The sequence below is a fragment of the Bos grunniens genome, chromosome 22, assembly GCF_055505025.1.
Source record: "Bos grunniens cultivar Pamir isolate PY7600 chromosome 22, Bosgru_T2T1.0, whole genome shotgun sequence".
NCBI lineage: Eukaryota > Metazoa > Chordata > Mammalia > Artiodactyla > Bovidae > Bos > Bos grunniens.
The window spans coordinates 39,146,615-39,161,941 of record NC_141186.1 but is presented as its reverse complement, the minus strand read 5'-3'; the positions used below and the strand labels follow the sequence as shown (position 1 = coordinate 39,161,941).

The following is a 15,327-nucleotide window of genomic DNA, read 5'->3' as shown; positions in this document are numbered from 1 at the left end:
TCTTGATCCCATCCCATCTCTGGCCTGGCCTAGAATTATTAGGTCCCCAGCTGACTTTAACAAATACAACCAATCATTGTGTCCTGGCAAGGTAAATGCTGGAATCATTATTTGCTAATATAGCCCTTTAACAGTCTACTTGTTCCTCTATTTTTGTCACTCATTACCAAGTCAAGAGTTGATCATCCTTTTAGTGCCCAATTCTTAAGTGTTTCTCCCTGGATGCATAACAACGAATTCATTACCACTGGTACACAATTTGCATTGTCAGACAGACAAAATTGAGAGAGGGAGGACATGGAATGTACAGAACACTGCGAATTTGACATGATCTTAACCTAATTCTCTAAGGAAACAAGAACTTTGGCAGGGTAAGTGATGGGGCTTTAGTAGTTAATTAGGTCTCTCTCTCTTTTTTTTTTTTTTTTTTCCAGTCATGTCCTGAAGGCAGACAACGAGTATTTGCTGGATTGATTGGGTGTTTCACAAGGGAGAGAACATCGGATTCCAGAATGCGGACACACTGAGTTTTGCACACAGAACTTCCACATTTATACACTTACACCACGGGTCAAGTTGGGTGTGGTTTTCAAATCACCCTATAGCAGCCAACAGGGTAACAATGAAAAGTAATTAATACCTTTGCAAACAAACAGGTCCCAAAGAACCATATCTTCTCAAGTAGGGTGGACTCAAAGTGCCTTTGGACGATTACTTGGTCATTAGTGACCACATCCCTAAAACCTGAAAGGGGAGTGATAACAACCATCCTAGGTTTGGAGTAACAAGATTGAACAAGATCTATAACAAACCAGGAGCCATCAGAGACAGTGGAACACTAACCTGCCATCAAGTTTGAAAAGCTACCAAGAGACAAGATATGTTCAAGGGGCAAGAAAGAGTTAAGCAAAATCTTGATGTTGCTTTATTCAATTCTTGTTTTACTTGCAACGCAATCAACAGTGGATAACAAACTGTTTAGTTTTCCTCTATTTAAAGAAGGTAGCCATCCTACAGAGCTCTTTTATAGAAAAACATTAGCCACAGAGCAAAGTTAGGGCCAACACCAACTCTTAGAAGGATCTTAGTTGTCCTATAACATCCTATATTCAACATCTTTTTCTACAAAGACTGTTTCCTGAGCCCCTGTTCTTGAATTCATTTATGTGGCCACAGCCGAGGAAGCTATCACATTTCAAGTGTTTTCAACTTTCAGCTTAAATACAGAGATGGGCCACTATTTTCTGGTGCCTGTCAGGAAAGAGAAAGACGTCCCCAGGGAGGCATACCAAAATTTAAATTAAAAACTGGGGGCAGAAGGGGGTCTTACCTTCGATTTTGGCATACTCTGACAGTCGAGAATAGTTGACTAAAGCAGCTTGCTCTAGACATTTACGGATGACTGCTTTTACCTCCTCTTGTGGCACTGGGGTTACAATGTCTTTCATCAAGACCTACAGGTGGAAAAACAAGGTTCTTAAAATGGTTCAATGATATGTGTTACCCATTTATACTTAAATAATTCAGTTTAAAATTAATTGTGAATGCCTCTTTGCAACTTAATATTGATCAAGCACCACGGTTAGAGTCAAAATAAAAAATTCCAGTGCACAGTTGGGCTGTCAAAGCCTGTCCGTGATTCATGGAAAGGTTAGGAGCATATCATCAGTATATCTTAACTATTTGAGAGGCTGGCAGTTTTCTCATATTTATTCTGATATTTGATGACAGGTAAAAAAAAAATCTTCTAAAAATGAGAAACTAGGTCATTCAACCACCACGATGATGTTCATGTCTCTGCGTACATGTCACCTGTCTTTTACTTCCATTCTTACCCTTTCCAAGAGTGAGAGGGTAGCTTTCAAAGCACCTTCAGGTCGACCAAATGGAAAGCAATACCTAAAACAGACAGAAAAATGTTCAGGTTGCCGAATCAATTGCATTTTAGCATGAAATATGCTATAACTTGATTCCTATGGCAACTCTCTCTGAGGAACAGAGAATGCTTTTTATTTTGTCACGTTGTGTTATGTTAATCTGAATTCACACCATATATGTGTGTATATAATGTATATATATGTGTATGTGTGAATAATGACTAAAGAGAGACTCTGCAAATGTCTGCAACAGAAAAGAATATTTCCAGTGATGACATAAGGTTCTGTTTAGATTTCTATTGTGAAGGAGAACCCTTTGCTAGCTCAATTGTGACCTTATATATAATTATTGAGACTGGCATTAAGAAATAGTTTTAGTTCAAACAAGCTAAACTTCAAATACACCTAAATCCCTAGAGGATTAAGATAGGAAATACAAGAGTGTATTTTGAGCAGATTCATGATTCTGCTAATTGTCTTGCCTTGATTGTAGTTTTTCATTGCTATTTGATCTTTTGTTACTGGCAATGCACCTTACATAGAGTGTACAACCAGTAAGGATTTATCCAGGGTTATTTTTTTTTTTTTTAATGTGTATCACACACAGATTTTATGTGTTTTTGCTGCATCACACGGTCTGTGGGATTTTAGTTCCCCAACCAGGGATTGAACCTGGGCCCACAGCAGTGAAAGCCTACATCTCAAACGCTGTACCATCAGGGGAGTCCCTGTCCAGGAGGGTTTTGATGATACAGATAGTTCTAGTGACTATTTCGGGCATCATAAACCTTTCAAGACACTTCCTCATGATACAAAGGGAGCAGGACAGCTTACACAAAGAGGGCTTCGTTCTTTTAGTGGAAATAAAATGATCTTAAGATTTCTAAGTCTCCTGAATATCAGCAAACTCTGTCTTGGTTGGCTTTTTCATTCGTTATTTCAAGTTTTTTTTTTTTTTAAGTACAGCTGGTTTTCAACATTGTACTAGTATCACGTATACAGCAAAGTGGTTCAGTTTCATATATATATATTTTTTTCTCAGATTCGTTTCACTTATAGGTTATTATAAAATATTGAGCTTAGTTCTCTATGCCATACAATAAGTCCTCATTCAGATGTTTTTAAATATCCAGTGTGTCTCTGATAGATTTATAGTTTTAGAAAATCAAGCCTTTAATTTGCCCCTCCCCAGGCTCATCTTCCTAAAAAGCCCTTTAACCCCAGATCCTTACCTAAAATGTGTAATCTGATTTTCCAGCAGAACTCGGAGCCTTTCCTTGATTTCTTCAAAACGCTCCTTTTCTTCAACAGTCACAGTTCCAATTCCATCAGGCCTGAAAGGAGACATGTCATGAGGTGATGGGAACCTCATATGCTGACACCATCAAATCAAATCTCTAGCAGGAGGAAACTGTCCATTTTAGAAGAACAACTACAGTGATCGATGTGACCTTAGGAGAAGTCCTGCTTCTCGGTGCTGGTGACTAGAGGGGATGGGGTACGCTGAGGTTATCGTTTGGAGACATTTGCAGAACTGTCGCTCATTTATTGTGAAATGGTAAAATGCACAAAGAGGTGGCTTGCAGGTTAAAGCAGCTTCTAGATCTGTTCTGCTTGGATCACAGCTTCTGAAAATTTTGAACTGCTTGCCAACATTTGTTTTTTTAATTAGGAAAGTTTTATAATACAATTCTCATAGAATTTGGAACAACTGGCATTAATTGGCAAGGGGCAGAAAACAGCTTTTTCCTTGGCTGTGGCAGGTTGTGTTACCTGAATCTCTTGCAGGCACTTAGGTTTGAGACTCCTGAATTACGCACACAAACTCCTATGAAAACCAGGTTCCCTGTAAGTGTCTATCTTTCCCAGAGCTCAATGCTGATAAATGACTCAATTTCCATAATTACAGATGTTCAGACTAATTTAACCACTTATATAGTAACTAAAGAACAAATTACAAGACAGTGTAGAAATTATAAGACCTTTATGAAAGAAACTGAAGAAAACAGATGGAAATATCTCGTGTATTTGGACTGGGAGATTTAATATTGTTAACATATCTATACTATTTAAGTCATCTATATATTTTATGCCATCCCTATTAAAATTCCAATGGAATACTTTTTCACAGAAATCCTAAAATCTGTAAGAAACCACAGAAGCCCCAAATAACCAAAGCAATTCTGAGAAGGCAGAACAAAGTCAGAGGCATCACGATTCCTGAATTCAAACTATAAAACTGCAGTAATCAAAACAGTATGGCACTGGCATAAAAACACATACATACAGACCAATGGATCAGAGTTGAGAGCTGAGAAATAGACCCTCGCACATATGGCCAAATAATACTTGACAAGGGATCCAAGTGTATTCAATGTGGAAAGGACAATTTCTTCAATAAATGGTGTTGAGAAACTGGATATTCACATACAAAAGAATGAAGTTGGGCCCTTATCTTAGAACACTCACAACAAAGAACTTGAAATGGACTAAAGACCCGAAACTGTAAAAATCCTAGAAGGGAATATAGAGGAAAAGTTCCTTGATATTGGTCTTGGCAATGATTTTTTTGAATATGACACCAAAAGCATAAACAACAAAAGCAAAACAGACAAGACAAAAAAGTGACACTTTAGCAAACTAAAAAGCTGCTCCATAGCAAAATGTATAGACAATCTATACAGTGAAAGAAAATATTTGCAAACCATCTATGTGATAAGGGGTTACTATTCAAAATACAGAAGGGATGCATAAAAAAATAGCAAAGACCCCAAATAATTTGATTAAAAATAGGCAGAGGACAAAGACATTTTTCCAAAGAAGACATATAAATAGCCAGCAGGTACATGAAAAGATGCTCAACATCATTAATCAACAAAGAAATACCAATCAAAACTGTAACGAAATATCACCCCACACCTGTCAGAATAGCTGTTCTCAAAACAAAAAGACAACAAATAAATGCTGGTGAGTCTGTGGAGAAAAACGAACCCCTGTGCACTGCTGGTAGGAATGTAAACTGACACAGCCACTATGAAAAACAGTATGGAGGCTTTTCAAAAATTGAAAATAAAACTGCCGTGTGATCTAGTAATCCCACTTCTGGGTACATATCTGAAAAAAGGAAATCACAATCTTCAAGATACAACTGCACCTTGTATTAACTGCAGCATTATATATAATAGCCAAGATAAGGAGACAACCTAAGTTGGGTATTGACAATATTATCGACACAGATGAATGGATAAAGGAAATGTGACATATACAAAGTAGAATATCATTCAGCCACAAAATAGAAGGAAATACTGCTTTTGTGACCACATGGATGGACCTTGAGGGCATTATGCTAAGTGAAGTAAATGAGACAGAGTAAGATATACAGTGATATGTGTATGATAAACACGTATCACTTATATGTAGTATCAAAAGAAGCTGAACTCGTAGAAAGAGAGAGTAGAATAGTGGTTGCCAGGTTGGGGCAGTGAGTGAAATGGGGAAACGTTGGTCAAAGGGTAAAGCTATAAGAAGAGTAAGTTTTGGGGATCTAATATATCCTATGGTGATGAATTGAACTGAACTGATTATAATGAACAGTACTGTATTACTTACTTGAAACTGTTAAAGTAGATTTTAAATGTTTCCAACACACACACAGAGACCCACAGACACACACAGTAAGTATACGAGGGGATGTAGGTGTTGATGAACCTTATTTCAGTAATCATTTTAAAATGTATGCATGTATCAAATCATCACATTTGCACATCTTAAACTTACATCGTATGTCAATATCTCAATAAAAGCAGAAAAAAGAACAAACCACATAGGCTATTTTTTGATCTAAGTGAACTGCTGCTCATTTAATAAAAAAGAATGCCTCAGCATAAATAAGTGAATTTCAGTGTAGTCCCAGTATTCTCATGTTTCTGAATCACCAATAGGTTCACACACATTTTCCTTATTTCCTCTGGCCCATTCAAGTTGAGAATACAAAGGAAGGCTGCATATTTATAGCCCAAACTTATCTGTGCCAAATTAGACGTAGGATAATCTGACCCATTCAAAGTCTTCAGCTACCCAGATCTTGTAGTGACTTGTTTTGACTACTGGCTGAGCCAGTTTGCAGATTGGTGCGTCACCATGAAACTTCTATTGGAACATTCTTCAGTTTGCAAATGCAAGTCATCTTGAGACCAAACAAATGGTCTTATTTATAGGCCTTCTCAAGGATCCAGCAGAAGTTGGGAAAATCCTGTATACTAGACCAGTCTGACTGCACAAAAGACTTGGCAAATGATAGCAGTGTACCTCCTGTTAGGGGTTTATTGGTCAGCTTCCCTTCTTTTTAAGTACTAAAAATGCCCTATTTGAAAAAAGAAAAAACTTCCTCTCCCCCATTTTGTGGAAAATACCCGTAACAGTAAAATCCTATACTGTGCATTTATTTACACCCTCCTGAACTTAAGTAAATGCAGAACAGTAAATACCAGGTAGGCAGCCTGAATCTATACATGTGCCTTCACTTTTAAATTTTCAGAAAAATCTCAAATGTTAATTTATGAAATTTATTAAAAAATTTTTTTTAAACATGAAATGCCCACAAATCTGTAGTTAAACCTCAGGATGAATTCATTGGCCCCACAAAATACATGTGACACTTTCTGTAGTAACATCTCACGGGTCTGTTATAATCTAAAACTTCCTTTGCCTATGGCTTTTGGATTTTGTTTACACAAAATTCGGCTTACTAATGCACTGAATACACATTTATACAGTCGTTTTGTGTGCATACCTACAATCAATTTGGGAAAAGTTGAGCCATTTTAAGCATTTTGTTTCTTAGTGGGGAATTAAGCCAGAGAAAAATGCTATTAAATATAAGGCACAATTCAGAGAGGAGTTTATAGATCACCTAGAAAAGCCTGAAAACCATTTCACAAAGGCAGCCAGAGATGTCTATGGCCATTACTAGGAAATAAACCTCTGTGTGAAGAATATCATTCCTTCCTTACCCAACAAGCCTTCTAAGGCAATCAGGCAATTAGGAAGCAGCTCTCAGATTTGGGTTTGAGATGATACAAACCGAACATTTAGTATGTGCCTGGCTTTCTTGTAATTCTCACTATAAATGGCATTATAAACATAACATTTATGATGTTTTTCCCCTTTTGTTTTAATGATTCACATTTATAATTATTAAATGTATCAGATGGCAGCTTCCATGTCTCCTTGGACTACTTTGTGAGCACTGTTAATCTCCCTATTCAAAAAGGGTAAACAATGAAAAATTATTGCTATCTTTTCTTAAATTTGCTTCTTAATCACCTATGCCAGTGTGAACACTTGCATTTTAAAATAAATGAAACAAACTAATCTGAGTCTGTAAGACACACAGTGCAGAGTTCACCAACAAAAACTGGCGATAAAACATACCCCGATTTAGACATCCAATGCACATGTATTTATAATTGCCAGAACTGCCCTGAAATGATGCTGGTAATGAGGGGTGTTATTTTACAAATCAAGGGAGAGAAATGCAGGAATAATAGAATTTGTCTAAGATCACAGATTGTCACTCTTATCAGTTAAAAAGCAAAAATAACCTTGGCTGCATTGATTTCTCATAGTTTTTGAAAATTCTGTCAAACATCAGTTTCTTTTCCACTGACCCCTATAATTCATCAATGTTAACTGTACAGGTTTACATGGATCTACTAACTGAAAAATCCCGTTCAATATTCTGGGGAACATGGTTCTCCCAGAAGCAATAAAATACTTTCCCTAGAACAGGGGCCACACAAGCCTGTCTTATAATCACACAGAAAGCCTGTGAGACCTCAGACTGAGGGGCGACCTCAGACTGTGGGTGTGTGGGGTGCGATCTGGCCGGAGACCTGAGAACTGGCCTTTCTAACAAGTTCCCTGGTCCTGCTGGTTTGGAGAACCTTACTTTAAGAACCTCTGCCTTAGAGAGCAAGAAAATATTTGGTAGGTGGCCGAATACATGAAAGGGTATTTTGGTTCAGGGTTCCTAGTTTCTCTTGGATTAGAGTGGATCTGGAACCAGAGATTTTCTCTAAGAAGTACACAGTCCACTTAACGAAGCTAGCAACCCCTTCCAAAAATGGCATTTGCACTGTTTCCAAGGTGCCATTCCAAGCAGTTCTGGTTGCAAAATAAACAGAAGAACTGTACTGGTATCGCTCAGAAGCCATGCTTTGTTTCTGTGTTCTGGAAACATTTGGGGGTGATTCTATAATTGTCATAAAACTGGCTCTGCATCCTGTTCTGCTCTCAATACTTCTAACACTTAAGGAATCAAAAAGAATGAGAGAAGAGGAGGACTGATGCTGGATCTTTACACTCCTACCTAGCAAATCCCAGGCTGAGATGTTTCTTCACTCAGGACACATGTCTAGGAGCCTGAATCCTCTGTTCTCTTGGATCCTATTACATTTTCTGCGGCTGTTTCTGTACTTCTTAGGGTCCACTGCCGTTTCCTAAGGGCACCTAGATCTCCTTCGGAGGAATGCCCTTGGCTGCACTGTGCATAAACTGAGGTGCCTACTCTCCTGCTGTCAATGCTGAAGCCTTCATACAGGCCAGCTCCTCCCTTGGGTGGTCACTGGACATCTTAGTTGGACGATGAACTACACTCAGCCAACTGGACACTCTTTCCTGGAACTTTTACATCAAAGAAACAATGCAAAGATAAAAGAAACAGATGGGGTTTGCTCATGCTAGCAGCTGTGCCCTGCCCAGCCTGTCTCTCCATGTTCGTAGTTCTTAATCTGTGATTGCACCTTAGAACCAGGAGAGAGCTTTGAGAGGTCCCACCCTCAATCTCTGACTCAGAGTGTGGGCATCGAGGCCTACACATCATCAGTTTCATTCCCTAAGTTATTCTAACGTGCAGCTAGGATGGCACCATGGCTTTGATCCTGTTTCCTACTTTTCAGTCACTGCCTTGATTCCAGTTTCCCCCTCCCTTTCTTTGAGGTTCCTGGCATCATCCCAATAAACTTTCTTTTGCTTAGATAATCCAGAGTTAGTTTCTGTTCCTTACATGGAACTGACGTACATGCATAAAGCACACATTCCCTCCTTTCCCATGAGCTCAATTTTAGTAGAAATGATGGCGCCTTTGAATCTAGCTTTACAGACACACACAACAAGGAAACGTGATCCCTTGTCACTGGTTCCACCTAACTGCACACTGGCTAACCACTCACTTCTTGTATATCATGATCCCGCAAACTTGAGACAATATGCAGGTCAACTGCAGTCATTTTTGGAGCCCTGTTGAAGACTGGAAGCTCTCCCACCTGCAGGCCATCGCTGGAGCCAGAAGTGGGTCTCTCAGGCCACGACAGACTATATTGCATCTGACACAGCAGGCATCTCCGGAATCCACCTTTCACGTTTTCGGCAAACCGTTTTCTCACTGTCCTTCACAAAGTTGACATTTTCGGCAGCACGATAGGAAAGATGTCACGTCGGCTGCTCTTCAAGCTCTTGTCACAGTGGTTAGCACCAGTTCTGTCATCTTCATTCTCCTCACAGCCTCCCATCTTAAGCCATGTCACAAATCATAATACATCTAGAGTTGTGTTTTTCTGTTTCTTTTTTTTTTTTAATCAGATTACGATGACCCTAACCCAGCTGCCCACACTTCAGAACTAGTACTGCAAATTCCTCTTCCTTTACCCAAATGTTTCTGAGCTAGAGCTTGTTACTTAATGTCTACTGGAGGATTAATCCAATATGATTAAGCATGAGGCTTTTAATGTGAAAACACTTCATCTTGATATTTGAAATTAAGTGTGAACAACTGAGACAAAGAATTCAAACTACCTTGTGTTTTGTGAAAGTGAACTGACCTCTTTGGGATTGTTAAATTGTTGTTAGACACCCAGGTGGGCACATGGAGTCCTAGCATTTAATTATTCTGCCAACAGGGTTCTCTGTATTGAAAGCTGGGCCACAAAACCTTCATTTGGAAGGTAAGATATTTCAAGAAGGTCAGGTTACTAAATTAATTTGAAACATATTGGGTTAATTGATGGATGTGTTCTGATATTGCATCTATCTGGTAATCAAGTGCAGAATCCAGTGTGAAACGAAATGTGTGAATTCAACAAAAGGGGAAAGCGTGTCTGGTCCACCTCTCTGCATTCAGCCAGCTTTAAGCTCCAATCACTATCAACAAGGGGTAAAACTCCAGCTGAAGTGGGAATATACTTTCTCTCCAAATGCAAATGTCCACATATGCCGGTGCAGGCACCGTAAACACGATACATTCTCTCTCTCCAAATGGATGCATGCCTGCAGACCGCAGTATGGATCCATGAAAATGTCCCTAAACAAGCAAGATAACCGAATCCTGCTTGCTACAAAATTGTTCCAGCCCAGAAACATGAAAGCTGAAAGGGTCAGAGTGGAACAGAATATTTTAGTAGCCGTTCCTTGCAATGGTCCCTCAATAGAACATTCAGACTAAACACACACTCTTAACCTCTCTCTCTCTCTTTAAAAATTGACTTCTAGCAATTCTTAACCCTTACAACTTTCAAAATGACACTTTTGAATTTAATCCTATTGTGGAATATTTTCCTTTGTCTCTTTCAAGTGGTTAATAACTCCATGTTTAAGAACACGAAAGCAGCACATCTCAAAAGGAGGCATCCCCACTTGCTCATCTGGATGGTTTGTATAATCTCTAGGTTAATTATAAATTGTAATTAGGACTCTCACATCCTGTAGTCACTGCTTCATTATGAAAGCCCAGCCTTACCCTTTCCTTCTCCTCTCCCTCCAGCCCATGCCCTTTTCTAATTATGCCCGGATGCCCTGGGGCTCAGACACGCTGCTAAAACAAATATATCAAAGTGTTTGTATCACAAAGAGTAAGCCAGGAAGCAACAGCAACCAGTTTCTACAACATTACTAATGCACGGTGAAGATTCTTGAGACTGGCTTTAGTCAATTTGAGAAAGAGGTTAGACCAGGGCAAAAATACACAAGGCAGGTTTTCTGTGACTTGTTTACTGCTTTTCTAAACATGGAGCTAAAACCCAACAATATCAGGTGTCTTTACTCTCTCGTAAGGATGGGAGTGACAGAAGTCTCTCCCTACTGAACAATCTCAGAATGTGTAAGTTATTGGCACAAGGACATTAATCAAAGTGGCTTAGGCTCTGCCCAGGTGCTGAGTGAAGCAAGAGCCCCAGAGATGATTAGAAAAATGATATAAAATGTATGAGAGTGCGTTTTTCTTTCTCCAGAGAAGGACCAATTTCTAAAATTTTTACTACATAGATTTTTCTTTTTGAGGACTAAGCGAAGAGATGAATTCCTTTATTTCTAGACAAGCAAAGATACACCTAGGGTTTAAATTCTACCTTGAATACCCTATGACCCTATGTAGAGATTTCTGAGTGGTTCAGAGCAGTAACATCAGTGGTCAGAGTTTTTGGGTATCACACCTACCCTAAAAAGGGTATGATATCTGAAAATATATTTTGCACCAATGAGCACGGCATGAGGGCACACTAGTGGAATTTTAGAAGGAAAATGCACAATAATTGGACTTTTTGTTAGGCACCAATGGGATAGATATCCAGCACATTTTATGTAAGATTTTATGTTTGAATTGGAAAATCTGCTATTCTCATGGGGCAAATTTCCTTCAGGAAGAGAGTCACATGGGTTAAAGGATAGCATACAAGCTCTAGAGAGAATTTCTTCTTGGGATGCAGACTTTTACATGAAATATCTTTGGACTTTTTCCCTACTCTCCTTCCTCCGATTAGGCGAGGCTGGTTCATTAGGACTTACAGAGTGTGACGCGGCCGCGTATAAGGCCACCACCACCCACTCAGAGCTGAGAGGCCAAGCAGCCAGGCACTCCTGTCCACAGTGAGGAAAGGCCTGTGTCAGCATGTAACATGGGACCAGGACTGCTAATGTCACTGCCACCCCCACCCACGCCTGCCTGCTACCAAACTGCTGCATCCACAGGCCGGTAAAACAGAACTGCCCTGCTATCGTCTTTTCTCTCTTTTTTGGGGAGGGAGGGTTAGAAAGCACCAGACATAATGTCCGGATGGCTGTATGTGCGTGTAACACAGAGAGAAAGGGAGGAAGGAAAGGAGGGAAGGAGATACTGGAGAAAAAAGGAAAAAATAAATACAGATGCAAAATGACTCATTTACTTCCAGGTAGGCATTCCCCCCACAATAAATAAAGGCAACCATGATATGACATGGATTGGGAGTGAGGGACTCAGACTGGAGGCAAGGACATGGACAGTAGAGCAAGTGCTGTGGTCCAGCGGAGAGAAGACAGAGGCCTGAACCCTGGCAGTGGTACTGAAGGTAAGGAGAAGTAGGCAGACTTGAGAGAGATGCAAAAGCATTGGCAGGGCACGTAGCTAAATCCCTGGGATGCGCTGAGGAAGGACACATCAAGGACGGCTCCCAAGGTTTTGTCTTGGGCAAATGGGTGGGTGGAATCTCTCACTGACTTAGAAACAGGAGTAACAGGAGAAAAGGGAGTTCCATCTGAGTGCTCAGTTACTAAGCCACAGGGATCACATGGTTTCTGCACACAAGCAGCACCTTGGCTTCAAATGCATTTCCCAAAAGAATCCTTGGACACATTTTCAGAGATTTTTAGGACTCATGCCCTCTTACATCTGCTTACAGACGCATTAATCTATGCAGCCTACTTTGGATTGGGGGGGTTGGCATTATGGATTTGTTAATTGCTGATACAATGTACTTTCTCCGCAGGCCATATGTGAAGAGCAGCACTGGCATTCAAGAAATGTTAAATAATAATGTAAATGAGAAAAATTTCCAATCCCAATAATAAAGGGATCCAAGGAACATTGACGCAACTTGCAATCATCGGAGCTGTTTGATTGCCTTGTCACTGTGGGACAGTGACCAAAGTGATGTTAATCTAAATGTCATCTAGAAAGAAGACTAAAAATATTATGGTGAAAATTAAGTACTGCAACCTTAGGAGCTGATTTAAAAATTAGAAGATATAGCAATTTACATCTGTGGATTTGATGATCGCCAAGAGCAACCAGCTGAACATACTCACATTTTCCTTTTCTTTCCCCTCTCTCTTTGCAAAAATGGGTTGTTTTAAAGAGCTAGTTCAAACTAATGTTCCTTCAATCAATGGTTCTTAAATGCTGCTACATATAAGGGTTTAAAACCAAGATGCTTAGGTCATATCCTAGACTAAATCAGAACCTCTGCTGGTGGGGCTAAGGCATCAACATTTTTTTAGGCTCTTAAAGTGATTCCAATATGCAGCTAAGTTTGACCACCAAGGTCTTGAATAAGTAGGATCTGAAGACTAAATGCCTTAGAAATACCTGGGGAGGAAATGATTAAAAAGGGTAGATGCCTGGCACCATTGAAGACTTACTGAACCAAATTATTTGAAGATGGGACCTCATTCTTTCCATTTTTACAAACTCCCCATGTGATTTCTGTGACAACCCCTGCACAAGCTGAACATCGGTGTCAAGCCTTTAGACACAGAATATGTCTGTATAAAAGAAACCAAAATCCAAATAAAAAGGAGCAATTTCATCCCAACACCTGGAAGTTTGATGTTTTGGGTTTTGTTTGCAGGGGGCTGCCCTGTGCACTGTAGGATCTTCAGAAACATCCCAGGCCTCTACCCACTAGATGACAACAGCATCACAAAGTAACAATCAAAATGTTTCCAGACATCGCCAAGTGTCCCTTGGGGAAGAGATCACCCCAAGTCAAGAATCTAAGAGATTCCAGACATGTCTATGATTCCATTATCTTCCACTCCTTGGAATTATGAACAGTGAAATTGACCAGGTATGTCTACCCTGGATTAGGTGTTCTGGATTCAAGTAGGCAATTAGGCTTCCCAGGTGGCACAGTGGTAACGAATCTCCCTGCCAATGCAGGAGATGTGGGTTTGATCCCTGGGTCGGAAAGATCCCCTGGAGAAGGAAATGTCAACCCAGTCCAGGAGTCTTGCCTAGGAAATCCCATAGACAGAGGAGTCTTGCGTGGGGTTGCAAAAGTGAGAGACATAACTTAGAGACTAACAACAATAACAGGCATAGTCTCTCACAAAGATGCAGCACAGGCTTCCAGAGAAGATGGGATAAACTCAGTCACCAGCACCTGAGTGATCACTGATGATGTCTAGCGCAGCAGGGCTGGGCCCTGCCTCCATGTTTGGGGCTGCTGAGTTATTAACAGGTAAAAAAAAAATTAATAAATGGACAAGAAGCTACGTTTTACCTAATCTAAAGTTGGTTGTGAGATGACAACAGGAATGGGATCTATTGTTGAGTTAAATTCAGTTAAAAGGCAATTTGTTTCCATGGGTTATGAGTTCCTTCTTACTGTGAGTCAAAGAAGAGATAACCTGTCCACATGCAAACAGTGTTCATCCTGGTGAGAGAGGTAGGAAAATATTTTCCAGTGTTAATTGGTGCTCAAAGGAACGTCTCCTCTAGGTGGCCCTAAGCTCCAGATACCCTCTTTTTCTACAAGGTCAAAATCACCAGGTGGGCCAAGACTGACTGTGGACATCTTCAGGACAAAAATGGAAAATTTTAATTAATTTTTAAATTAATTTCTTTAATTAATTCAGATGGCTGCTACAGTAGGTCACCTGGAAATGTTGAAACTCATATTCAATGGGCTGAATTTGCATCTCAAACCATACAGAGTGCTAATGCTGGGCAGGTAATAAGGCAGAGAAGTTACAAATCCAAGCTCCAAAGACAGAACAACCATGTTTGCTATGTGAACCATGTTCACTGAAGACAGTGATTGAATTTATCTGAGCTTCAAACTCTTCATCTGTTAGGTGACAGAAATAATAATACAGATCTCACAGTGATGCATTAAGGATAAAATGAGATAATATATGTAAATAGCACTTCACACAGTACTTTGCATATAGCAAACACATTAAATGGTGACAAGTAGCCTTATTTTAATTACACTTTATTTATGAATTCTAACAATGGTCTCAAGAGGCAGGTCAGGTGGTCTGGTATTCCCATCTCTTTCAGAATATTCCACAGTTTATTGTGATCCACACAGTCAAAGGCTTTGGCATAGTCAATAAAGCAGAAATTGATGTTTTTCTGGAACTCTCTTACTTTTTCCATGATGCAGCAGATGTTGGCAATTTGATCTCTGGTTCCTCTGCCTTTTCTAAAACCAGCTTGAACATCAGGAAGTTCATGGTTCACGTATTGCTGAAGCCTGGCTTGGAGAATTTTGAGCATTTCTTTACTAGTGTGTGAGATGAGTGCAATTGGGCAGTAGTTTGAGCATTCTTTGGCATTGCCTTTCTTTGGGATTGGAATGAAAACTGACCTTTTCCAGTCCTGTGGCCACTGCTGAGTTTTCCAAATTTGCTGGCATAT

General features: G+C 39.8%; 1 protein-coding gene across 15 annotated transcripts in view; it reads right to left on the bottom strand.

The window, feature by feature from the left end:
• Nucleotides 1-15,327, bottom strand: part of CADPS (calcium dependent secretion activator) — a 471,095-nt gene that overhangs the window by 116,351 nt on the left and 339,417 nt on the right. For all 15 annotated transcript variants that reach the window (XM_086367063.1, XM_086367067.1, XM_086367064.1 and 12 more), the window contains 3 exons: nucleotides 3,110-3,211; nucleotides 1,836-1,899; nucleotides 1,331-1,454 (listed from right to left, as the gene is read on the bottom strand). In XM_086367063.1, the coding sequence (XP_086223189.1) occupies nucleotides 1,331-1,454; nucleotides 1,836-1,899; nucleotides 3,110-3,211 (290 nt within the window). The remainder of the gene's footprint in view (nucleotides 1-1,330; nucleotides 1,455-1,835; nucleotides 1,900-3,109; nucleotides 3,212-15,327) is intronic.